Source organism: Diadema setosum, chromosome 13 (genome assembly GCF_964275005.1).
Source record: "Diadema setosum chromosome 13, eeDiaSeto1, whole genome shotgun sequence".
NCBI classification, from domain to species: Eukaryota; Metazoa; Echinodermata; class Echinoidea; order Diadematoida; family Diadematidae; genus Diadema; species Diadema setosum.
In genome coordinates this window covers 1,760,380-1,787,835 of record NC_092697.1, presented here as the reverse complement: position 1 = coordinate 1,787,835, position 27,456 = coordinate 1,760,380, and the positions used below count along the sequence as shown (strand labels likewise).

The 27,456-nt window shown below is 40.0% G+C and overlaps 1 protein-coding gene across 1 annotated transcript in view; it reads right to left on the bottom strand.

Annotated features, from left to right (window-relative positions):
• Positions 1–27,456, bottom strand: part of LOC140237053 (protein sidekick homolog) — a 61,654-nt gene that overhangs the window by 16,178 nt on the left and 18,020 nt on the right. Inside the window, 3 exon segments of the mRNA XM_072316993.1 lie at positions 1,648–1,814; positions 3,701–3,848; positions 26,345–26,456. Of these exon segments, the coding sequence (XP_072173094.1) occupies positions 1,648–1,814; positions 3,701–3,848; positions 26,345–26,456 (427 nt within the window).

The window sequence follows — 27,456 nt, the reverse complement described above, 5'->3', positions numbered from 1 at the left end:
AAAATGTCAAAAAATTCAAGCTCTCTCGCTCCGCTCGTTCGCATTTTATTGTTATGCAATTCTCCTGATGTTGCTGACAGTATATAATTTGTCGTTTCACACCGTCATTCCATAATCCATGTAAGGAAAACTTACAATGTTGGTCAATGACTGCGTTCTTGAATGTATCACATTCCGTAATGTATTGTAGTACCATTATTGCGCACGCACACACGCACATGACATGCATACACACCGTCAAAATTACTTTTCCACAAGGTGCCCACCCCCAATGTTTCGCCCGCCATCGTACGCCACTTTACATACACACACACACATATATATGTATATATATATATATATATATATACATATATATATATATATATATATATATATATATAATGTGTGTGTGTGCGTGTATGTGTATATTGTGTAACATATGTATGGTCTATCGTGAGCCCCCTCCAATGTTTGCCCCCCCAATCCAAAACTGCTTCCGGCGCGCCTGAAGAAACAGTCAATGTTTTTTACTGCTTCACAAGAAGAGTGCATTATTCAAAAAGGAGTGAGCATTTTGTGCATAGTTTGGACACCCAATGAAGAATTGCGATCCAAATTGCAATCAGAAGATCAGTATATATATTTTTTTATAAGTCCTCTTCCCATCGTCACCTCCGAGAAGACCTGTACAGGCCAGACATGGCCGAACTAGACTTGACAGACACATTTAGAGACAGCTAGGTTGTTTAAAGGCAAAGCAGTTAGTTTTGGCATGCCTGCACGGAAAATTGTCATATTTCGCTCCAAAACGTACACGTATACCTATGAAATGTGTGCAGTGTTATAAAGAAATAACGCTGTAATAGCAAGATATTCATTGGGTAACGACAAAAAAGCAAAATATTAACCAAAAATGTTTGCACCTCAGAACTTTCCTGATTGGGGTCAGGCTAACTCGGACTCGGGGACAACTTGGCCTCACTTTGATGGTGGGGCCGAGTTGTCCCTCTGGATTGTACGATGTTGTACTATATGGGAGCACTTCATTTTCTGGCTGGTCACGGTTATAGGCCGATTTGATACAACGCTCGCATCAAAGAACCTCTTTGGCAAGCCTACAAAATGAATGTGTGCCTACATGTATGTATAGAATATGGCGATCACGAACTGCATATGAATCATCTGAAAAAGGGCCGAGTTGTCCCTGAGACCGAGTTAACTTGGATCCTTCTGGAATAAAAGTCTATATACCGACTTTTTTTTTCAAATCTCAAAATACTCAGAAACAACTCATCATCCGCAAATCGCGTCAGCCAGGTAAGTTTCTTGGTAGACTCTTTCGATATATTAACAAGTAAATATGAAATGGTGCAAGACAGGTTCTAAAACCTTACCAAAACTATGTTTTCACTTTAGGTTTACTCTCAAACTTTGTAAAACATATTCCCATGTGCATGAAACATGTTTTGATCTAGACATGTTTGTGTTGTTGGTGTTTATTTTTTTTTTCATACGGGAGTAAAACCTGCAGACTTTAGTGCCTCCATCAACAGCAAAGAAGATATTACACCTGCAATAAACTGATTCACATACAAAGTGGCAGAAATGAGCTGGAGTTGGTAGAGATAGATGTCTGAAATAAAGGAATGCAAACCAAGTACGTACTTTCCATGTCTGGATTGAAGGACAATTCACCAGTCTCGACCTCTCCCAGACTGTTAACAGATCCGACTTTCACATTCTGGTAACTCCCCGAGTGATCATTCGCTCTGGTGAGTGTGCACTTGTTTGGTTCCGGGTCCTCATTGGGACATTTCTCCCATGTGAAATCCCTGCAACCAATCAAAGGTCAAAGGTTATCCAATGTATCATATTCACAATTACAGCTAGCATGCCAAAACAATAGATAACAGTGAAAAGCAAAATGCAAGCTCGTATAAGTGCCCGCTACACATACCTTGTAATATGATTCTTACCTTGTATATCACATACTTATCTTCAGATTACCACTGAACTTTCCTAGCTGTAGATACAATTTTAATGGGCTAAAAACTGTCAATTCTAACTGAATTCCAGTGAACTTTGAACTCCTAAGTATGATGACTGTCATCTTTATGACTATCATTCTTTAATTCATTTCAACCATGTCCACCAACATACAAGGAGGGAATTGGGCATGGTTTGGCACACAAGACAGCTTGCCACAGACAAACAAGAGACCTGGGGGTCTCGCGCTCACCTGAGTATTGCAAGTTCACCTTCCATGCATTTTTGAGAAACTTGTGGTGGGGTCCATTCTTGCATATTCCATCACACTGGTAAAAATACCTGCCAAGTACACTGTACTTTATAGAATGTTGGATTATGCAGTTTGAAAAAAAAAAAAAGACTTGAAGCCCTATCGCTTTTGATTCTAGAGAAGAATATTATTGAATATTTATTAATTTAGGAGGTTTGGACCCCCTATAGGACCCCCAAGGAAAGCATGGTGCAGCCCATGCAGCCCTGGATCTGAAATGAACAAACTTGAAACTATAGTCATCAATACACTACAAACTTAAGGTAACTTTGCTTCATCACTTCTGGTTGTAGAGAAGAATTGTAAATATTCCTTTATGTGTGTGTGTGTGTGGGGGGGGGGGGGGAATTAGGCCCCCTCCGGTCCCCCAAGGGGAGCATGCATGGTGCCCTGTTGAACAAATTGAGATCTTAACCCCCTGGCATGCTACCTAACTGTCAAGTTTAGTGAATATTCATCAAAGGGTTTTCAACGATGACGAACATGTACAATTTACATCACCATTTGGACCCATCCCACCCCACTCCCTTGGGTCCCAAGGGGGGGGGGGGGGGGTGGGGAGGCACCCCTGAATCTGCCATGAACAAACTTGAGACAGCAGTCATCGATATACTGACTCATTGCATTAACTTAGCTCAATCACTTCTGGTTCTAGAGAAAATCTTTAAAGATTCTTTACTGGAGGTGGGTGGGGCCTCCTGGGGGCCCCCAGGTGGGGCATGGTGCCTATTTGATGGAATTGAGATTCTATCCCCCTAGGGATGCTAACCTGCCAAGTTTGGTGAAAAATTCATTGTGGGGTTTTCAAGATAAAGATGAAAATTTACAATTCAGGCCCAAATATAAGCCCCCTGGGACCCTTCAGGTGGGGCAATATGGTGCCAATTTGACAGGAATGCAATTCTGTCCCCTTATACTAGGGATGCTACCTGCCAAGTTTAATGAAAGTATCACGGCATTTTCAAGAAAAAGATGGAAATGTACAATTTGGCCCCCATTAGGACCCCTCCCCATCCCCCTCCCCTGGGTCCCAAGGGGGGCATCTCTGATTCCGCCTTGAACAAACTTAAAACTACAGTCATTAATGTACTAACTCATAGTATTAACTTAGCTCAATCACCTCTGGTTCTAGAGAAGAAGATTTTTTAAGATTCCTTAATTTTGGGGGGTTTGGGACCCTTTGGGGGCCCCCACGTGGGGTACGGTACTCACTTGAACAAATTGAGATTCTATCCCCCTGGGGATGCTACTAGCCAAGTTTGGTGAAAATCGGTCAAGGGGTTCTCAAGAAGAAGATGAAAATGTAAATAGTTTACGCACGACACGACGGACGAAGAGTGATCGCAATAGCTCACTCGAGCCTACACCTCAGGTGATCTAAAAAGGCTCTTCTATACATAAATGTATACATTTCTCCACTAGCCTACAACATACCGTGAGCCTCGGAACTTCTTGTACAAAAAGGTGTGGTTGGTTTCGATGCCAGTCTCCACCGGTACCCAGGTACAGTGGTAGTCATCTATGTTGCTGCTGGCACACGTCAGATTTCTAGCTTTCTTTGGCGCATCTGCATCCAAGATGTTTAATCACACATCACACAGTAGAATGAGATGCTTCATAATGTTCAAATTCATTTCTTTAAATTATATAGAGTCTGTATAAGTTCCATAAAAATTAGACAAACACAAGTAACAGAATACACATGTATACATACACATACATATTTATATATATTAATCATATATATAACATAAATAATGTGGCACACAGGGGGTTTCCAACATGACACATAAAGAGTTAAAGGGATCGTATAGTTTTGGTTGAGACCTAATTTCAGGTTTCTAACATTTTGTGGTGAGATAATGAGAAACTTCTTATGAAATATGAAAGAGCATGTAATTCCATGAGGAATTCAACGTTTATTTGATGAAAATTGGTTTTGAAATGGCTGAGATATCCAAAACAGAGCGATTCTAATACGTGTGGGACCCACACTATTACGATCACTTTGTTAGGTGATACGCTATCAGCGTATCACCTATTGTGATTGTCAAAATTTCTCTTTTTTTTTATTCTTCTTTCTTTCTGCCACATTTTGTGTCGTCAATATCTCAACAATGACATTACGGAATGACATGACATTTTCAGTCAACATGTCTCATGACAATATCTAGCCACAATAAGGTTTTCATGACAGTAACATGTCTATGACGTCATCTAGGCGCCATTTTGTGATTTTCGGACCTTGTCACATGATCGATCATAACTTCATAACTAAATGTCATTTCTGTATCACTTTCGTTGGACATAAAGTTCACGTCACGCTTGATCTTACTTTTTGATGCTAATTACCCAGGTCATCATTACGCGCGCGTATGCGCGCGTCAAAATTTTAAAAGGCTCAAAACAACTTCCCAATGGGAAATCTCGAAGTTTCAGACAATTTTAAGCGTTTCAAACAATTTCATACATACGCGTCTGTCCCCTATGTTTTTATTGCATATTACAAAAGCATATGAATTGGAAATAACGTTTCAAGTATCAATATTTCCATAAATACATTATGACATCATCATATCGTCATCTGAAATCAAACAAGGAAAAGTAGAAATTACGCGGTGAGTAAAATATGTCCCCGCCGAAAGAAGCATTTAGTAGCAAAAAGTACAATATCGGTAAAAAATCAAGGTCAAAGGTCAAAGAAGTCAAAGGTCAAAATTCTGTGTAGAAGTTTTGAAGCCCTCACATAGTGCCATCACAAAAAGCAAACGGAATCGAAATTGGGTTAGAAATGGCAAAGGAGTAGCATTTTGTAGCCAATGTACAATATAGGTCAAAAATCAAGGTCAAAGGTCAAACAAGTCAAGGGTTAAAATTCTGTGTAGCAGTTCTGAAGCCCTCACCTAGTGCCATCACATAAAGCAAACGGAAGTGAAATTGGGTTAGAAATGGCAAAGGAGTAGCATTTTGTAGCAAAATGTACAATGCAGGTAAAAAATCAAGGTCAAAGGTCAAAGAAGTCAAAGGTCAAAATTCTGTGTAGAAGTTTTGAAGCCCTCACCTAGTGCCATCACAAAAAGCAAACGGAATCAAAATCGGGTTAGAAATGGCAAAGGAGTAGCATAATTTGTAGCCAATGTACAATCAAGGTCAAAAGTCAAAGAAGTCAAAGGTCAAAATTCTGTGTAGAAGTTTTGAAGCCCTCACCTAGTGCGATCATATAAAGAAAACGGAATCGAAATTGGGTTAGAAATGGCAATGGAGTAGCATTTTGTAGCCAATGTACAATATAGGTCAAAAATCAAGGTCAAAGGTCAAAGAAGTCAAGGGTTAAAATTCTGTGTAGAAGTTCTGAAGCCCTCACCTAGTGCCATCACATAAAGCAAATGGAAGTGAAATTGGGTTAGAAATGGCAAAGGAGTAGCATTTTGTAGCAAAATGTACAATGCAGGTAAAAAATCAAGGTCAAAGGTCAAAGAAGTCAAAGGTCAAAATTATGTGTAGAAGTTTTGAAGCCCTCACCTAGTGCCATCACATAAAGCAAACGGAATCGAAATCGGGTTAGAAATGGCGGAGTAGCATTTTGTAGCCAATGTACAATATAGGTCAAAAATCAAGGTCAAAGGTCAAAGCAGTCACAGGTCAAAATTCTGTGAAGCAGTTTTGAAGCCCTCACCTAGTGCCATCACATAAAGCAAACGGAATCGAAATCGGGTTAGAATTGGCGAAGGAGTAGCATTTTAAAGCAAAATGTACAATATAACTCAAAGGTCAAGGTCAAAGGTCACAAGTGAAATTCTGTGTAGAAGTTTCAAAGCTCCCATGTAGTGGTATCATATAAAGCAAACAGAATCAAAATTGGCTCATAAATGACAGAGAAGTAGCAAATTGAACATTTTGATCACACACGGACGCACAGACAGACGGACAGACGGACACACGGACACACACACGTACAGAGCCCGTTTCATAGTCCCCTGCTCGAACTAGTTCGGCGGGGACAAAAAGTCAAAAAGTGGAATTAACTTTTTTGAGGTACTGTTTCTGACATTCATTTGCTCGTATCTCTGTTGTTTAAGCTCAATATTATCCCAAATTCAGATACGTTGTACTTTGAACATTTGCCTTTCAAGTCCATGTCATGCTTGTGATATTTGATGACGTCATCGTACTTGAAATTGTGATTAAATGTAAAGACTCAAAATCAGACAAGTTCACGTGTTGTGTCTATGGGAGGTAATTTTTTTTAAACCATGCATTGACTTGATAACATTTAAGCATCTTTATCTCAGCTGATTTTGCTCCATTTCCTCTGAGACTTAAGTATATTGTAGCTGAGACAATAAGTTGCACATGCACTTCTTATTTTCAAATCTCCTCATCAGGTTGTCAATTTTGTAGTTTAAAACTGAAAATGAGAATGCAATCTGTACGGAACAATTCCCGATTTTTCTTCGCAACTGTATAGTGATCGAATCCACGTGGCCACTTGTGGGAAGTTGAATAGCGCCATCACAGTCAACACAGTCACAATAGTGTATAGATTTAAGTTTCGCACACGATCTTCAGGACAGCCATGTGGCATAATCGCTTAGCGAGCTGGGTGTTCACAACACCATACAGGAAGGCGAGATAAGTTTGACTCCCACAGTACTTTTTCCGTTCTTTCTTTTTCTTTCTTTTTTCCGGCAGTTCAGCTTCACTCCGATGTCATTTATCGTATTATGTCATCAAGTATACGTAAACCGTGAACACGGCTGCTCTATTTCCCTTGTTTTGTATTGGAGTTCGGAGATTGGGTTTGCTTCATTAATTTTGTCACCCTTAATGTTGTAAATTGCCCCTTGTTACAGTGTCCCGCTTGCCACCTTTTGTTTTCTCTTTCCTTTTCTCTTCATTGGTTATTGTTATATTGTAACAGGATAGGTAGGAACATGTACGTTTAGATAACTGGCAGGAATGGGAGCTGAATTGATTAACTCTAGTCCAGGTGTATGGCGTCTCGCTCATCTCTTTGAAATTCCAGGTTGTTATTGTTTGACCCAATAACGGAGTTGCAGACAGGTTTTATGTTGCTATAGAGGCATCTTGTGCCACATGAGTGGAAGGCATCACTGTTTAGTACTAGTAATGACCGTTTTCATGTCCCTCCATGTCAATTATAGTGTGTTTGAAGGGGTTGTGTGTCGATCTGCCAAAGAAAAGAAAAAAACTTTTATTTTCGTCATGGCTGTTTCTCTATATGTAGCCGTAGGTGATGAGTGTTGTTGGCATATGAGCAGTGAAGAACAGAGCATCAGGCTAAAATCCCCCTTAGTTATACGCGCTAAGCATTCAATTTGATATATCTTTATTTATGTAGTCCATCACTGCTAATGGAGTTACAGAATTATCATACGACACGTACTTCACTGAAAGTTTGTAAAGCAAAGTTTATGCACAAGGCAAGCAATTGTACATGATTAATACCATTGATTTCAGGGGAAATTATGGTATGCCTAAATGTAAGGGTGTCATTGCTTTGGAATTGCTGAGACAATATGCTTGGCACGAGGATTTCCACTTCTAACTGTTCCCTTTGAAGATGTGTCGGTCACGGGTGATCGTCATGATTCATCTTTCACGTAGAAGCTTATAAATATACGTTTCACACTCTTGGTTCGAGAAGACTTACCGTCTAGTTACGTGGTTAGAAACGATGCCTCTTTCCTTGTTTTAATTGAGGTAATGTCACTTTCGTCTAGGTACAAATCACACTGTCATGTAAACAAATACACGCTCTCTGTATTTGCCTTTGTTTTGTATTGGACGCTTCATTCCTTTTACTGCTGGAAAATTTCACAGGCTTGTAGCTGTTAGAGCTTTCTGTATTTTTTTTTCTTAGGCAGTTCGGCTTCACTCCGATGTCATTTATTTAACTATTTCATCAAGTATACGCACACCCCCCCCCCCCCCCCCCGAACACAAACACACAAGTTCCCTTGTGTTGTATTGGAGGTTACAGTGTTTCTACACTCAAATTACAATTCATTTAGCTGAACATAATGTACTCAAGCAGCAGAGCCCTTAGAATGGGTCAGTAAGTAGTCCCAATATAGCACCATATTTCGTTCAGGTATAAATCTCACTGTCTTGTAAAGACACACATACTGTACTGCACTACTCTGTAACAGGATAGGTAGGAATGTGGACGTTTACATACCTAGCAGGAATCGGAACTGAATTGATTAACATTATATAGTCCAGGTGTATGGCGTCGCGCTCATCTTTTCGAAATTCCAGGTTGTCATTGTTTGTCCAAATAATGGAGTTGTAGACAGGTAGGAAAGGAAGGGGCTTTATAGTGCTTCATTATGAGGTATTTCGTGCCACAATATGCCAAGTGTGGTAAATATAACGGGATTCTGTGTCTTTTATTTTCGTCATGGCTGTTTCATTAGTAGCCAAAGGTGATAATTATGTATTGTTGGCATCTGGGGCAGTAGAACAGATCAGTATCAAACTGGAATCACCCTGAGTAATGAGGTAAGCATTCAATTTGATACATTATATTTCTTTTTTAAAGTCAATCACTACTGATCGAAATACACAATATTATAATATGGCACATTCGACTGGTAGTTTAGGAAAAAGGGAAGTTAATGCACGATGAAATCACATGTGCATGAGTGCTGCCATTGATTTCAGAGACGTCATTGTTGCGTGGTAATGGTGGTGGTGGTAAAGGAATCATTGCTTTTAAATCAATGAGACAACCATCAATACCATGCACGTTCTTGCGGACACGTTTGTTATCCTGACGCGAACATTTTCTTTTCTTTTTCTTTTCCTTTTGGTTATATCTAAAGTTGTTTCTTTCCCTTAACATTTGTGTGTGTGTGTGTGTTGATGTTCCTAGGCAGAGTGGTAGACCAGCGATTTACGCTACGGTTTACTGCATTTTATTTGTAAGTTTAGTTTCTTCTCTGACATTAAATTGATGGTTTTTAAATGCGACATTGTCTTTCTATTTGTCAGTTTATGCTTAAACTATGCTATAACATCTAAAACATTTCCTTCACATGTATCACGCAAGGATATAAATTGCAGTTGTGCAGTTTTCCTCTTCCCACCTCTTTTTTTCTTTTCACTTTCCTCTACCTTTCTTTAAGTTATACTGCAGATGTGAATGTTTCTATTAACATAATCCAACTTGAGTATTTGGAATGAAAACTGAATTAATTAAATCTAGGCCAGGTGTATAGCGTCTCGCTCATCTCTTCGAAATTTCAGGTTGTTCTTGCTCGACCATCGGAGTTGTAGACAGGCTTTATGTTGTTATAGAGGTATCTCGTGCCACATGAATGGAAGGTATACACTGTTTAGTATTAGTTATGCTATATATATACAGGCCTGGCATTTTTTAGCATGGCTTGCGACCACTTGCTCCGGCCCGCCGCTGCCTAGCTAGTAACTCTATGGCCGCTGCGCTGCGGAGGCAGTCGGGACGGTAAAAGCCGGTCGGGCGTACAGGTACGTAGACTTCTACACGTCGTCTCGTATCTCAGAAAGATACTTTGAGTTTGAATCAGATATATTGGGACGCGAGTGAACTGAAGGTATGATATTTGAGATCAGGAAAGTTGTTCAAGCTTATTAAAGTGTAGACTTTGAGAAAGGGCATATTTTACGTCATAAATAATAACTTTCATTCTAAAAGGGCACCACGGACACAAGAAAAAGGGCACATTTTTTTTGGCCGTAACTTTGATCAAGGAAAAAAAGGCATACCGGCCAACGAGAGGGGCACCGACGGCCATGGCCGTCGGTGGCCGTCGGTTAATTCGAGGCCTGAGGTAGCACACGTGCGGGTTCGAACCCCATAAGAGCACGAAACAAAATATTTATATCTTTTATTTTTTTTTTCCTTCAATGGAGTATTACACCTTTGTCCATGTAGAAATCACGTTCACATGTTAACACACCTATACGCACATACACACACACACACACACACACACACAAAGACAATATCCCTTTGTTCTGTGTTGGAGACCACATTGCTTCGACTGGAAACTTCGACTTGAAAATACAAATGTTAAAGTGAAGGTGACTCTCAAAAAACCTTATCGCCATGTTTGATTTCTGTTGTTGTTGTTTTGTTTTTGCAATATAAAGACCTATTGGTAAATATGCATTTACATATCATGTCTAATCAACTGACTTGCACACGCCGACACACGCTTGATTTTTTCACTTGGTTGCATGACAGAAACAATTTCATCTGAATTATGTGGGACTGTACAAAGAATTGGACTTCACGAATGTTTTTCAATATTACTTCAAGTCACTTTTATACATCACTTTCGTTGTCGATCAATGAAAATGAGAATGGAATCTGGACAAAATGATTCCCGATTTATCTTTGCAACTGTATATTGGTCGATTCAACCATGATTCAACGCGGCCAGTTGTGGGATGTAAAATAGCGCCATCACAGTCAATCACCGTCGCGATAGTATATAGATTTAAGTTTTGCACACGATCTTCGGGAGAGCCGTGTGGCATAATGGGTTAGCATGCTACGTGTTCATAATGCCATACCGTAAGGCGAGAAGTTCGAGTCCCACACTTTTTCCTTTTCTTTTTTTTTTTTTTTTCCCCCGGCAGTTCAGCAGCTTCACTCCGATGTCATTTATCGTATTATTTCATCAAGTATACGCAACCCGCTGAATACAGCTACTCTATTTCCCTTGTTTTGTATTGCAGTTTGGAGGTTGGATTTGCTTCATTAATTTTGTCACACGTAATGTTGTAAATTGCCCCTTGTTACAGTGTCCCGCTTGCCACCATTCGTTTCCTCTTTCCTTTTTCTCTACGTTTGTTCCTGTTACAGGGTCACAGGACAGGTCGGAAAATAATTTACATAACTCAACTCGAGCAGGAATGGCAACTGAATTAATTAACTCTAGGCCAGGTGTATGGCATCTTGCTCATCTCTTTGAAATTTCAGGTTGTTATTGTTTGACCCAATAATGGAATTATAGACAGGCAGGAAAGGAATGGGCTTGATATTGCTTTATATTGAGGTATTTTGGTGCGTATGACGGGGTTCTCAGTCGTTTATTTTCGTCATGGCTGTTTCACTAGTAGCCGTATAGGTGAATATGTATTGTGGGCATCTAGGACAATAGAACAGATCAGTAAGGGCCTATCAAACTGGAATCACCCTTAAAGGGTGTGTACAGTTCTGGTCGAGGTGAGGATTTAGCTTTTAATGTTTTGCGAGATATTCAGAAACCACTCTATGAGATGTCAAAGAGCATGCAATTCTAAGGGTTATCAAAAGTTTATTTGATGAAAATTGGTTTTGAAATGGCTGAGATATCCAAAAACAAGGTGAAACAAAGAGATCCTAATAAAGTTTTGGATATCTCAGCCATTTGAAAACCAATTTTCATCAAATAAACGTTGAATCCTTCCTAAAATTACATGCTCTTTCATATTTCATATGAGGTTTCTCATTATCTCACTTAAGAATGTTCAAAACATGAATCCCCACCTCAACCAGTACTGTACAGTCCCTTTAAGAATGTTGTAAGCGTTCAAATTGATGCATTATCCCTCTTCTTCAATGTCTTCAAAGTCAATCTTTCTTCTTCAAAGTCAATCACTATACTGATCGAATTTCACAATATAATGGCACTTTCCACTGGTAGTTCAGGAAAAGGAAAGTTAATGCACGATGCAATCACATGTGCATGAGTGACCATTGATTTCAGAGAAGTCATTGTGATGTGGTAATGGTGGTGGTAAAGGAATCATTGCTTTTGAATTAATGAGACAAACATCTGCATCAAGACCGTATTCCCATCTACCAATACAGTGCATGTTTCATGCGGGCACGTTTGTTATCCTGACGTGGACATTTTCTTTTTTTTCTTTTTATTCAAGAATATCATATTCAAAGGTGTTGTAGCAGTGCTGTACTGCGTTACCATGGTGACCACAGTGCACTGCTCTGTCGTGAAAGTGAAAAATGTGCAAAACCCTCTTGCATCTTGTATTTACATTGATTTAGGAAAAGAGAAGGAAAGTCTGTTTAAAACTAGGACAGGTGTCTGATATTGTATTTGTACAGTTTCTTATTATGATATAGGCAGTAGAAGTGGACACTGCAAAATGTCACACTGCAGCATAGCACCACAGCTGACAGTTGAGCGCTCTGCCTGACCTTTTGATAAAGTACCCCTTGGCCCAAAGCCTCATTATCATTGACCATAACAAATCACCACCTCTTAGGGAAGAACACCGCCACTAACCCCTCACTCTTTAGTGTTTCCGGAGTCGTTTTTCTTCCAAGTTCAGGGCAAATAGATCTCATTGTGTGCATGAATAAGATGACAGGGAAATATACCAGTTGCTGTCTGATTGACGCGTCCTAATGCCAGGCAGCTAAAAACAAAATCTGACCTCAGACTGGATGGAGACTTCGTGTGCATCTTTGACCTCTGAAGAGGAAGTGAGTCTGACCACGACCTCCACTTCGCTGTCATGATCGAGCCATATAAAAGCCCTGAAAACTCAGAAATACCAAGGACTTTGAAATTGCCATTGACTGCTGATTATGCTGCCCGAGATCAGCTCGTCTAGCTGATTTTTCTCCACACTTATGACTTTTGGCTGAAAACTGTGAGAGGACTTTGTTTCGTCAGGCAGTTCTTATTTCTCCACAATACTTGGCTGAAAAGGTTGAGAGGACTTTGTTTCGCCTGGCAGTCCTTGCTTTTCTGCCTATGCCTCGACAGCCTGGAAATAAGCATCTTTCCCCGGGAGGAGAACAGCACCGCAGCCCACAATCAGTCTATTACAACCGGCAATTAGAAACTGTTGACTCTGTATACACGTGTATAAGAGGATAATGTCCGCTCAATCTCTGCCGATGACTGTCACAATGCGGCATCTACATCATTTCAGGCAAATCTGACTCCTTGCTCCTTGCCTCATTCATGTCGAGCATCCAGTGTTCCCGTTTCATCTCGCTTTGGACCCGTCGTGTTCGAGTTTTTCGCCCCGATCTCGTCCGTCGTGCTCATCTTCGACGACGCCGTCCCCGCGAAGTGACGCATGCCATTCAATAAATTTTCGCGGAACATTCCGGACTTAACATAAACTGGAGATTTCGCGCCCTGATACACCGTGTTAGATTATTGGTGGTGAATGTTTATATCAATATTTGGAATTTCCTAATTCGGATAATATCTGTGGATCCACATTATTGAGCTTGATGTTGAACAAGTCAAGAGGGGTAATGTACATCTGTTCAATTTATACCTAGTTGTAAGCATTATTCTGAACGCCAGAATAATAAGATTTTTGTCTGTCACTACAACGCTATAAATGACAGCGTGCCGATACAGGTATGATCCTGATCGATTGTAAATAAAGTCCGTTCAATTGAGAAGGCCATTGCAAATGTAAACTGAACTGTCTCACATGTGTTTGCTTTAACCTCGTTGTCTCGTAAACAATAACAAAAAAAAATAGGGGAATTGGTTACTGACCCTTGCGCGTGCAACTTAAGCAAAACAATAACAAGCACTCACACAATTACAACAATACCAGTTCTTCCTATTAAAAGTGTTTCTCTCCCCTAACATTTGTGTGTGTGTGTGTGTGTGTGTGTGTTGATGTTCCGTGGCTGAGTAGTAGAGCAGCGATTTAAGTTACGGTTTTAATGCATCTTGTCTAGCTTCTTTTCTAACATTAAGCTGACGGTTTTTGAATTTGACATTGTCTGTCTATTTGTCTGTTCATGCTCATAAAACACTGCTATAACATCTAATACATTTGCTTTACTTGTCACATGCAATGTTATGGATTGCAGTTGTGCAGTTTTCCTTTTGCCACCTCTGGTTTTTCTCTCCCCTTTTCGCTCAGTTTGGTTTTGTTATACTGCAGATGGGAATGATTACAATAACATAACCCAACTTTAAGTAGGAATTAGAACTGAATAAATTAACTCTAGGCCAGGTGTATATAGCGTCTTGCTCATCTCTTTGAAATTTCAGGTTGTCATTGTTCGACCAACGGAGTTGAACACAGGCTTTATGTTGCTATAGAGGTATCTCGCGCCACATGAATGGAATGCATACACTGTTTAGTATTAGTTACCTAATGAACTTTTTCATGTCCCTCCCTGCCAATTATAGTGTGTTTGACAGGGTTCTGTGTCATTCTGCCTAAGAGAAAGCAAAGATTTATTTTCGCCATGGCTGTTTCTCTATGCGTAGCCGTGGGTGATGGGTGTTGTTGGCATCTGGGCAGTAAAGAACAGATCATCATGCTATATAAATATCATATCATAAATTATCATTCACGTATTAGCTTACGTTCACTACTCTTAGTTGGAGGAGACTTATAGTTACATGGTTAAAGGCGCTGTCTCTATCACTGGAGCCGTACGTTTGGTCTTTGAAATTTCAAATAATTAACCTCGTGGGATGAGAAGGAAGAATAGTTTTTCTTTTGCCCTTTTCTCTTTAATTGAGGTAATGCCACTTTTGTCCAGGTATAAATCACATTCTCATGTAAACAGACACACTTGCTCTATATCCCTTTGTTTTGTGTCGGAGGCTTCATTGCTTTTACTGCTGGTAAATCTCACAGGCGTGTATGTAGCTGTAAGAGCTCTATGTTTTATTACAAAAGTTGACGGTGTTTAAATTTGACATTGTCTGTCTATTTGTCTGTTTATGCTCATAAAACACTGCTATAACATCTAATACATTTGCTTTACTTGTCACATGCAATGTTATGGAATGCAGTTGTGCAGTTTTCCTTTTGCCACCTCTTGTTTTTCTCTCCCCTTTTTGCTCAGTTTGGTTTTGTTATACTGCAGATGGGAATGATTACAATAACATAACCCAACTTGAAGTAGGAATTAGAACTGAATAAATCAACTCTAGGCCAGGTGTATAGTGTCTCGCTCCGGGGAGTCTCTTTGAAATTTCAGGTTGTCATTGTTCGACCAACGGAGTAGACAGGTTTTATGTTGCTATAGAGGTATCTCGTGCCACATGAATGGAATGCATATGCTGTTTAGTATTAGTAATGAACTTTTTCATGTCCCTCCCTGCCAATTATAGTGTGTTTGAACTGAGGGGTTCTGTGTCATTCTGCCTATGAAAAAGCCAAGTTTTATTTTCGCCATGGCTGTTTCTCTATGCGTAGCTGTGGGTGATGGGTGTTGTTGGCATCTGGGCAGAAAAGAACTGAGTATCATGCTATAATACCACATTCTCATGTAAACAGACACACTTGCTCTATATCCCTTTGTTTTGTATCAGAGGCTTCATTGGTTTTACTGCTGGTAAATCTCACAGGCTTGTATATAGCTGTAAGAGCTCTCTGAACTGATCATATCAATTGTGATAACAAGATTAGAGGGAGTCATATTGGTTATGTAAATAAGGGTCAAAGGTCATGTTTTAAAAGGCCACTGTTAAAGCAAGGATGGTTATTAAAACACTTAATTGTCATGTTTAATTTGTTCGTGTCGAGGATCACTTGGTTAATGCACTGTACATACTCAAAAAGCCTGTAAATTGACTTAGTCGCACACGCACAGAATTTCCAATTAGTTTGTGTGACAGAAAAACAAATGTGATCTGAATAATGTAGGTCCAAAAAAGTTCAACTAAGTATCTCATTATGACTTCAAGGTGCTATATCACATTCTTTTCTTTGTCGATCATGGATGACCGACATCTGATGACCCCAAGCGTATCACCTAACTCGTCTTCAGTGTGACGAGTTTCATATCTCGTTTTACTTAGTTTTTGATGTCTCAGTCATTCCAAACCCGATTTTCATCAAATAAACTTGAATTCCTCTTAGAATGGTATGCTCTGTAGGCCTACTATTTCATAAGTGTTTTCTTGGTATCTCGCAAAAAGTTAAAAGCCCAATTCTCATCTCCACCAATACTGTACCATCCCTTTAATGTCTTAGAAATTAATACTTTAGAACAGGAAATCCAGTGATGGTATTTGTGTGTAGATCAATGGGAGACTTCTGAGGATGTGATTTATATCATCTCGTGTCATTTGCACGTTGTTGCTAGAATGACAATTAAGACCTCGTATCTTCAAATTATAGTGAAAATCACTTTTTTGATTAATTGTCAGATATCTTAAGTGATGTCCTGTCCAAATCCTGGCTGTCTCACCCCAAAACTGAAGCCACCATGGCATGTCAAAGGAAAGATAATCCAATTTGTTACAGTAGTGCTTTGGCTGCCATTCTTTTTTTTTTTCTTCTTCTTCTTCTTTCCTGAGACTTTGGCATTTTTGAGATATGAGGTTTGTTGCCCCAACAGCGATGCGAGATTGTTTAAACATCAATTTGTCACAAATATTGTGAAACTGTAAAAATCTGAAACTTTCCTTATTTTACTTTATTTTGTCTGATTCTGATGATGCTATTGTCTTAGATTGGCTTTAAAACTTAAAGGGATTGTATAGTTTTGGTTAAGAACTAACCTCAGGTTTCTAACATCTTTTGGTGAGAAAATGAAAAACCTCTTGTGAATATGAGAGAGCATGTAATTCCAAGAGGGATTAAATGTATATTTGATGACAATTGGTTTTAAAATAGCTGAGATATCCAAAACAGAGCAATCCTAATAAAAGGTGAAACCCACCTGATCGCTTTGTTTTACTTTGTTTTGGGATGTCTCGACATTCAAAAAACAGATTTTCATCTAATAAACTGTGAATTCCTCTTAGAATGGTATGCTTTGTATTATTCCATAAGTGATTTCTTGGTATCTCACAAAACGTTGAAAGCCCAATCCTCATATCCACCAATACTATACCATCCCTTTAATTTTGCCTTCATTTTCAATGTGAGACCCATTTACACACACCCACACATACATTACACTATCACAAACAAACAACAGCTTTAGAAAAAGGTGTAAATTTGATTCTTGCAACATGATGCACAAATGAATATCATGTGCAAACTAAGACAAAGAAACATCACTCTTAAAGGTCCTGTTTATCTTTGGGAACAGTGATTTAAAAAATTTTCAAGATATGACATTTAATACATATGTGTATGTCTGTTGTAACACAAAACAACCTATCATACAAAATTTTCACAATAAAGCCTAAAATGTAGGGAGGATATCTGTATTTTTCTCACTACACCATAACTGTAGACGATTTAGTCTGGAAACATTTTTATCATAACTATTGTTCAAATTTTGTATATTTAACAATACTTAAAGGACAAGTTCACCTTCATTAACATAAGCATTGAGAGAATGTAGCAATATTAGTAGAACACATCATTGAAAGTTTGAGGAAAATCAGACAATCCGTTCAAAAGTTATGAATTTTTGAAGTTTTTGTGCAGTCACTGCTGGATGAGAAGACTACTGCAGTGTATGATGTCACATGCGTACAACGATATAAGGAAAATATAAAGAGAATTTCACAAAATTTCATCTTTTGAAAAAAGTACACATTCCTATGACTCGTTACTAATATGTTATGGGTAATATTCCCATTGCCTTTACAAAGAGGCAAGCCAAGTGCTCTTTTATTATGCGAAAAAAGTGAAAATATGTTGAATTTTCTTTACGTTTTCTTTATACTGTTGTACTCATATGACATCACGAGCCTTAGTAGTCTCCTCATCAAGCAGTTCCAACACAAACATTTTAAAAATTCATAACTTTTTCATCGATTGTCCAATTTTCCTCAAACTTTCACTGATGTGTTCTACTAATATTGCTGCATTCTCTCAATCCTTATGTTTATGAAGGTGAACTTGTCCTTTAACATCAATTTTTGTTTGTTCATTTTTCAATTGTTCCTTGCAGTGTAAACACTCAAAATAACACATGATTCATCTCAATTTGCCCACATGTTGATTCAATGATGCAGGTAGGCCTATATCATCAGAAAAGTTCGACTAAAATTCGGCAGTACATTCAAAAATTGTGAATTTTTAAAAACTTTTTGTTAAATCCACATGCCTTCACTGTTCTATAAAAAGACAATATTTTTTTTACATTAAAATAGGTAAACAATTTAAAGAAAATATAATGAGAATTCAAATTATCTTAAGTTTTCCATAAAAGAACACTTGATGTATCTCTTGCAGAAGGGGTTCTTACATTACCATTTACAAAACATGTCAGTAGCCAGCTGAAATGTGTGCTGTTTGTTAGAATTCAAAATAAATGTTTTTGCAATTTATCAAAAATTCTTCACTGCCAGCCAAATGAGGCTTTTGCTTACGAGTGAATAAAATCAATTTTGCATAACAAGCACAAAAAAAAAAAGGAACAACTTACAATTCATGTATGTGTATTAATGGGCCTATGTAGTGTTGTCTGCCTTGAACCCTAGTCAAAACTAGAAATATCACTTAAGGTGATTAATACCCCCGCCCCGTGACGACAGTCTTACCCAAGGAATGATCTTTCCTTGATCTTCTGCCATTTAAATGCCGTTACCATGGCAATGCAGCTTCCGACACGTCCGAAAAATATGTCTTGCACATCTTCCCATCAAGATCTTGTGTGTGCCACATTTCATAAGCTTTTGTCAAAAACTGAGGAAGTAGTTCAATCCACAAAATCTTTCCTTGATCTTCCACCATTAATATGCCGTTACCATGGCAACGCAGCTTCCGACATGTCCAAAAAATATGTCTTGCACATCTTCCCACCAAGACCAATGTGTGTGCCACATTTCATGAGCTTCAGTCGAATACAGAGGAAGTAGTTCAATCCGCAAGATCTTTCCTTGATCTTCTGCCATTTATATGCCGTTACCATGGCAACGCAGCTTCCGACACGTCCGAAAAATATGTCTTCCACATCTTCCCACCAAGATCAAGGTGTGTGCCACATTTCATAAGCTTTGGTCAAGAAACTGAGGAAGAAGTTAAATCCGCAAGATCTTTCCTTGATCTTCTGCCATTAATATGCCGTTACCATGGCAACGTACTTTCGGGTACTGTCAAAAAATGCGTCTTGCACATCTACAACCAAAGGCATACATCTGTACCAAGTTTCATGAAAATTGGGCAAAAACTGAGGAAGTAGTTTGCAACACAAAATTTTCCATCATTTTGGCTCATAATATGTGAGCTGTTACCATGGCAACATACTTTTTGTCACTGTCAAGAAATGTGTCATGCTGAACTATATCCTAAGACAAACATTCAATATGAATTCCATGAGAATTGGAAGAACACTGATGAAGCAGTTTTGCCATGAAGCATTTTGCCCTATATTTTACCAATAACATGCCGTTACCATGGCAACGCACTCTTTGCCACTGCGGAAATATGTGTCTTGCACATTAACATATTCAGATGAACAGCTCAGCAAGACGGCGGCTTGGAACATGGACCCCATTTACAGTGCGGGGCCGGGCTCGGCCACGGCTTGGCCGCGGCCGAGCCTGGCCTCAATTGCGCGGCCGAGCCTCGCAATTTTGTCCGTTTACACTGCCGGGCTCGGCCGCGCTTTTGATTCAAACCTTTCAATATTTTGTCGTAGTGGCGCTCTGCTTGTAAACAAATGCAATTTGGTATTGTCTGGTTTTCAGACCCTTTGCCAAATGAATTCCGTGGCGACGAAGTCGCCGTTCGGGCAAAGGCCTTTGCCGAAGGAAAGAATCCTTTGCAGGACAAAACCACCCTAAACTATACTAGTTTTCGACGTTGAGGGGGTTAATATCCTGAATAGCGAAAGATACAGGCAGAGGGTTTGGAAGCCAGACTAAAATTGGCCGCGCATTTGGCCCAGTTTGCGTTTACACCAAGAAAAGGCCGGGCTCGGCCGCAGCCGAGCGAGGCCAAATGCGAGCGAGCGAGGCCAAATGCGAGGCCAATTTTGGCCTCGCATTTGGCCTTTTGCACGTTTACACTGAAGCGGGGCTGGGCACGGCCGCGGCCGAGCCGTGGCCGAGCCTCGCACTGTAAACGGGGTCTTGATCATCAAAGGCACAAGTGCACCTGTGGAATTCTTTTGTACATCAATAGAAATCTGACAACTGTTTGAATAATTGCAGCCAGTTGGAACTCCAATGCATTAAACCTCCTTGGTCATGGTATGCAGAGATAGCACTGCACTGATGACTTTATGCTTTATGAAGATATTCGTCGAAAACAATTTTTTAGCGTCGGAGAAGCATATAGAATACAGTAGCGAGTTCGACGTGTTCAGTTTCAGAGATCAAGCGCATGGGAAGAAAAGATAATGTTGTTGTTGTGATGTGCGTCATAGGTTTTTCACCTCGGGCGCACGTGTAGTGTATTTGTGGTGTACGTTTGGGAGGTTGACCCGGAAGCAGAGGGAAATTGTGGGGGCTGGAGTTCACTGTGAGGTCACTCTTAACTTTGAGTTTGTTGTTTTTTGTGTCCGCACGGTGCTTAACTACGAGTGGGGACCCCCCACGGCTCGTGGGTAGAGTGCTAACCATAAGATTTCTCGTGGCTCGAAACATCGAGCAAACCTTACGAAAAAGTCCTGTGGTACTCCTGTGGTAATTACCACAGGACGGTACCACACGACAGTACCACAGGAAAGTACCACAGGACAGTACCACAGGAATTGTCCTGTGGTATTTTGGGACATACCACAGGACAGTACCACAGGAATTCCTGTGGTATTTTGGGACGTACCACAGGGCAGTACCACAGGACCGGTACCACAGAACAGTACCACAGGACAGTACCACAGGAATTCCTGTGGTATTTTGGGACGTACCACAGGGCAGTACCACAGGAATTCCTGTGGTATTTTGGGACGTACCACAGGGCAGTACCACAGGACTAGTACCACAGAACAGTACCACAGGTCCATCATTACCACACAGCATTACCACAGGCCAGTACCACACAGCATTTCCATGTTACCACAGGAGAGTACCACACAGGATAGATCGAAAAAAAAAAAAATCTGGGAGAATTTTAGCCACATATCAAGGAGTATTCCTGATACATGTAGGTGAGTGATGGATTTCAGGACAAACATGGCCCTACTTAATAACCTGTCCTACTCCTAACATATAACCTCAAACGAGAGTCTAATGGCCAAGTGCCAATCTAGTTGTATAATAGATCTATATAGTCATATTCTATTCCTAGGTAGACATCGACCCTATCAGTACATATATATATGGCCGTCTATCCGTAAAGCATTAAGGCATGGTTACTAACTCGATTATACTTTATTATGAAGATATGAAATTACACTTTCATAACAATATCTATGATATTGGGAATAACATAACATAATTAGACAATCTTTCATAAAGTTCAAAGTAAGTTCAATCTTTAATACTTTGACTTTTTAAGTCATATATGTATTTTCTAACATCTAGAGTGCTTTTTATGAATATTCATGAGCTATGTAAAAATTTGTACCACAGGAGTACCACAGGAGTACCACAGGAGTACCACAGAAGTCCTTATGAAATTTCTCATGCTTTACATCAGCACTTTCACTAAATAGGTAATACTGTATAGGAGTATAGGACAGGATAAGTAATGGCAAATCAATTGTTATAATTCACAGCATAACTCATCTATCAATTAATTGAGGAATATTAATATGTGCTTTTTTGTTTGTATTTTTGTTATAAATTTCAGTTGATTCTGCCTTACAATTTTCCTGTGTGGTACTCCTGTGTGGTACTGCTGTTTGATATTCTCCTGATGTGATAGTCCAGTGGTATAAAATGATAAGAAAAAAAAAAGAATATCCTGTAGCATTTTTCTGTGGTACTTACAAATTTAATTTGCTGTGTGGTACTTCTGTGTGGAATAGCACCATATTATGATTTTCCTGTGGGATTTTGGACAGTTCCTGTGGTACTCTCCTGTGGTATACATCGAAAATTACCACAGGAATTCCTGTCGTACTGTCCTGTGGTACGTCCCAAAATTCCACAGGACAATTTGTGTGGTACTGTCCTGTGGTACGTCCCAAAATAACACAGGACAATTCGTGTGGTACTGTCCTGTGGTACGTCCCAAAATACCACAAGACAAGTCATGTGGTACTGTCCTGTGGTACTATCCTGTGGTACTTTCCTGTGGTACTGTCCTGTGGTACTGCCCTGTGGTACTGTCCTGTGGTACGTCCCAAAATACCACAGGACAAGTCGTGTGGTACTGTCCTGTGGTACGTCCCAAAATACCACAGGACAATTCCTGTGGTACTGTCCTGTGGTACTATCCTGTGGTACTGTCCTGTGGTACTGCCCTGTGGTACGTCCCAAAATACCACAGGACAAGTCGTGTGGTACTGTCCTGTGGTACTATCCTGTGGTACTGTCCTGTGGTATTGTCCTGTGGTACTGTCCTGTGGTACTGTCCTGTGGTACGTCCCAAAATACCACAGGACAAGTCGTGAGGTACTGTCCTGTGGTACTGTCCTGTGGTATGTCCCAAAATACCACAGGACAATTCCTGTGGTACTGTCCTGTGGTATGTCCCAAAATACCACAGGACAAGTCGTGTGGTACTGTCCTGTGGTACTGCCTTGTGGTACTTTCCTGTGGTACTGCCCTGTGGTACGTCCCAAAATACCACAGGACAAGTCGTGTGGTACTGTCCTGTGGTAGTTTCCTGTGGTACTGTCCTGTGGTACTGCCCTGTGGTACGTCCCAAAATACCACAGGACAAGTCGTGTGGTACTGTCCTGTGGTACTATCCTGTGGTACTTTCCTGTGGTACTGTCCTGTGGTACTGTCCTGTGGTACTGCCCTGTGGTACTGTCCTGTGGTACGTCCCAAAATACCCCAGGACAAGTCGTGAGGTACTGTCCTGTGGTACTGTCCTGTGGTACGTCCCAAAATACCACAGGACAATTCCTGTGGTACTGTCCTGTGGTACTATCCTGTGGTACTTTCCTGTGGTACTGTCCTGTGGAACTGCCCTGTGGTACTGTCCTGTGGTACGTACTAAAATACCACAGAACAAGTCGTGTGGTACTGTCCTGTGGTACTATCCTGTGGTACTTTCCTGTTGTACTCTCCTGTGGTACGTCCCAAAATACCACAGGACAATTCATGGGGTACTGTCCTGTTTTACTGTTGTGTGGTATACGTCCCAAAATACCACAGGACAATTTGTGTGTATACTGTCTTGTGGTACTGTCCTGTGGTAATGTCCTGTGGTACTGCCCTGTGGTACATCCCAGAGTACCACACGAGCCTGTGACACAGTACCACACAGTTCCTGTGCATATATTTGTGTGGTACATTGTGTGGTACCAACCAGTACCACAGGGAGTACCACATGAGCCTGTAAAACAGTACCACACAGTTCCTGTGGTAACATTTATTTATGTGGTACATTGTGTGGTACTGACAAGTACTACAGGGAGTACCCTACAAGCCTGTGGTACAGTACCACACAGTTCCTGTGGTAATATTACAAGTGTGTGGTACATTGTGTGGTACCGACAAGTACCACAGGGAGTACCACAGGACTTTTTTGTTAGGGCATGAATTGAGGTTTGCTAACTACGAGTGCGTCTTCACAGTCCCTAACTACAAGCTCTAACCTCGAAGTTTCCTAACCTCGAGGTTAAGGGCTCCCGTCTGAACGTAACTAAAAAGTCTACATGCGAACGGTGACAAACAGATAATGAGCTATGACGTAGATCCGTCATTTGTATACCACATATCACAGCGCGTTGAGCGTTAAAGAAGAATACATATTCATGAAGCAATCACGCGCTGCAAATGCTACATTGAGCTAATGTACTAATGAAATCTAAATAGTAATTAAGATGCGCGCACCTATTGTCACGTCACAAATTTGCATACGCGCTAAGTCACGATCAGGCGTTAACCCGATGCGACCTTGTAAGGCCAATGACATTTAGCCAATCAGCGTAGCGTATTCAAGTGAGAAGCACGGAATTGCTTTAGTGTATGAACATATTGGTGGGTTATTCACTCGGGGCTAAACTGACATGGTTTATGAATATTGAAAAGGTACCGATGGCGAACTTTCACAAAATTCCTCCAAACTCAGTATAAATACATGTGAGTATTTGCTGCAACTTACTAGGCAGGTGCATTGTACAAATACAACAGGTATGGCAGTAAAATAACCCTCCCAAAATGGCCTTCAGGCTCACAGTTGGCACACCGCGCCGTCGATGTAAAATTGCGTGTTGTCGTAGAGCTGATTGCGTTTGAGTGAGAAATGACACCTAATTTTCAACTTGAAAGGTACCGATGTAAAATTTTCACAAAACTCCACAAATGTGGTATGTAGAGCAAGCTTGAAATCTAGATTTTCATAAAGAACAGGTGCATTTAAGCAAAAAGACATATTCTGGGAGGTGTGAGTTCGTAAAGTCGAGAGTCCGTGTGAATGTCCTATACCTGAACGCTCGTTTCCTATGGAGAATGTCACCGCACTTTTTGTAATGGAATAGTTTTGGGGCATAGTCTGTGACAACTTGTATCTGAGTGAAAAAGATCAATTCCACCAGTATCTATGACAGGAAATACTGCAGCAAAGAGAACACTTACCCTTGTTCAGACGCAAGCTAGTTTATACCAAAACGTGATAAGGAAACGACATTTAAAAAATCATTGTATAGCCAACAGAATGTTCAGACGTGGTTAAGACGTTACTCTCAACCGTCCTGGAAAATTTCATATAGATGCATATGTGTAGTTTCCCACTGCATGTTGTTATGGTAATGACTTGACAGCTAGATTGAGAGGAATTGGGTCACCTCTTGCGTGAGCTCATGTTAAGCCCCGCCCAGTTATATCGTTCTATGGTCGCCATATGTTCAGGCGCACAATGGAAATGATGGAATACTGATTCATTACCGATTTCTAGTTCGAAACGATGTTCAGACCGTTGTTTCGTTATATGTCGTTTCAGCATTCAGACGAATAAATTCATCATACAGCTATACCGTTTTAGTATAGCTATACCATTTTTGTATAGATTTTTTTTGGTGTCAGAACACCATGAGAGTCTCCAACCCCAGCATCTCTTGAATGGGAGATTCTCCCACCTGGACCTCCAGCAACTGGAGACTCTGATCGCACACACAATGATACACAAGCTATCGCGACAACAAAGCATTTAAAGGTACTAGCCCACATTTGCAAACCCATGAAAATCAAGACTGCATAAAACAGGTCCAATATGACTTCAAGTACAAGTTATAACAGTAACATACCTCACCTGTCGCTCTTTGTCTATACCATTCGATAAAAGAGAGAAAATCATTGTTTTAAAATCAATTTTCAAACAGGGTCAACCCGACCCAAAATCGAATTACGAGCGCGGGCTATAGCTACGTACATTGTACATGTAACACGTACGTGGACCGGAGCTAGCGAGCGTTATACGCATGCATACGGATTACGGTGCATTTTCATTTATTTTTATGAAAGTAATGGACTAATTGGAACGAAATTTTGCACAGGTGTTACTGCAATCATACCCAAACTCCATGCTAACTATGAGACCAATTGCTGCAGGTTTACAAATGTGGGCTAATACCTTTTAAGTCCCTTGCGGACAGTCAGGGTCCAGGGCCTGATCAAGAGCTGTGGAAGCTAGCTCTGTGGTGCTACAAAACTTAGCCGTATTTTAACATAATATGACAAAACTATAATTCTGCAGGACAAAACAAAATTTTGACTTTTGTTGCAAGGCAGGAGACAGAAAGAGTGAGAGAAAATCAAATTAACTGAGAGAGCGGGAGATTTAGGAAAAATAAAGTCAAAGTGGTAGGTCTCCCGCCAAAATCTCTGAGATATATATATATATATATTTGAAGAGTTTGTTTGCAAAAACCGATAACCGATCTTCAAAAAGTCCATTTTTGAAGATTTTCAAGTACGGTCTCTGTCATAAAGCACAAAATAATACCTTTTAAATGATATATTGGTCACTACATATAAAGGTACATTTTTGAAGTTATGGCCAAAAGAAGCAAAATATATATATATATATATATATATATATATATATATATATATAAGGATACATCATACTAATACTTACATCCGATCTGAATATAGGTACCAAGAAAATCTGACTGCATATCTCCCTGCATAGCACAAAAGTACATGGCCGTATCGCTGAGGGAGACATTGCGCAAAGTAATCCTGGATTTCTGCAACAGAGAAACAAAGCAAGGAACATATTACACAGAGAATATCATTGATCTCCCCTCCCCCCCCCCCCTTCCACTTTTTAGATACGAACCTGTCATAATTTACCGTTTTGGACAGACTTGAGATGGCAAAACAACGTATGTTGAAAATTCAAGAAAATTGACTTTAGTCACATATTTTAGTTTGTTATAGTAATCTATACTAACTCTGAAACAAATCATGAAATCAGAACGCAGTCTGTGACTGAGTTATGACATCCCCTCACTGTGGGAATTGTTATAATTTTGTTGACAAAACAATATAAGCCGCGATATGCTTGCCCCTTCTTAACATGCACTGTACATGTACTTGGCAAAACAACGTATATCTCCAGGATCTGCGTGAAATATGTTGTTTTACCATATACACAGTAATAGGCTATGTGCCATGTGCGGACCCCAGAACCGCACGCAGTCCATTGTGTTACATGTATGCGCACCACTGACGAGAATTACATTGTTTTGCCGTAGCAATATTTACGTAGCTTGGTTAGGTTGATGCAGTTAAACAACGTATGTTTCCATTTATGCAAATTATTCTTCAAAATAAGGGGCCTAGTGAAATCAAATTGCAGGCGACATATTGTTGATACTGTTGCTCCTTTTAGGTCAAAATATGAAGTACTAAACTAAAACAGAAAAAGAGCTATACCTTGGCAAAAATTTAAACTCGATTTACTTGAAGAGGCTGCACGTAGATACACTGTTTTGCCATCTCTGTGACCCCAACCTCATGACCTACCCTAATCTCTGAGAATCAGACGTGTGAAGTAAATCTTCAAGGGTACCGCTGCCCAGCAAAGACTTTGTTTCCATCTGTTATATGATGGGCACATCCATTCATAAACATATCACACCTATTATCATCTTACTCTCCACCATTCTTATATACTCCACAAAAGGACGACAGTGGTGCAACCATCGCTTGGTCATGCTCTGAAACAGTAATGCATTTGATTTT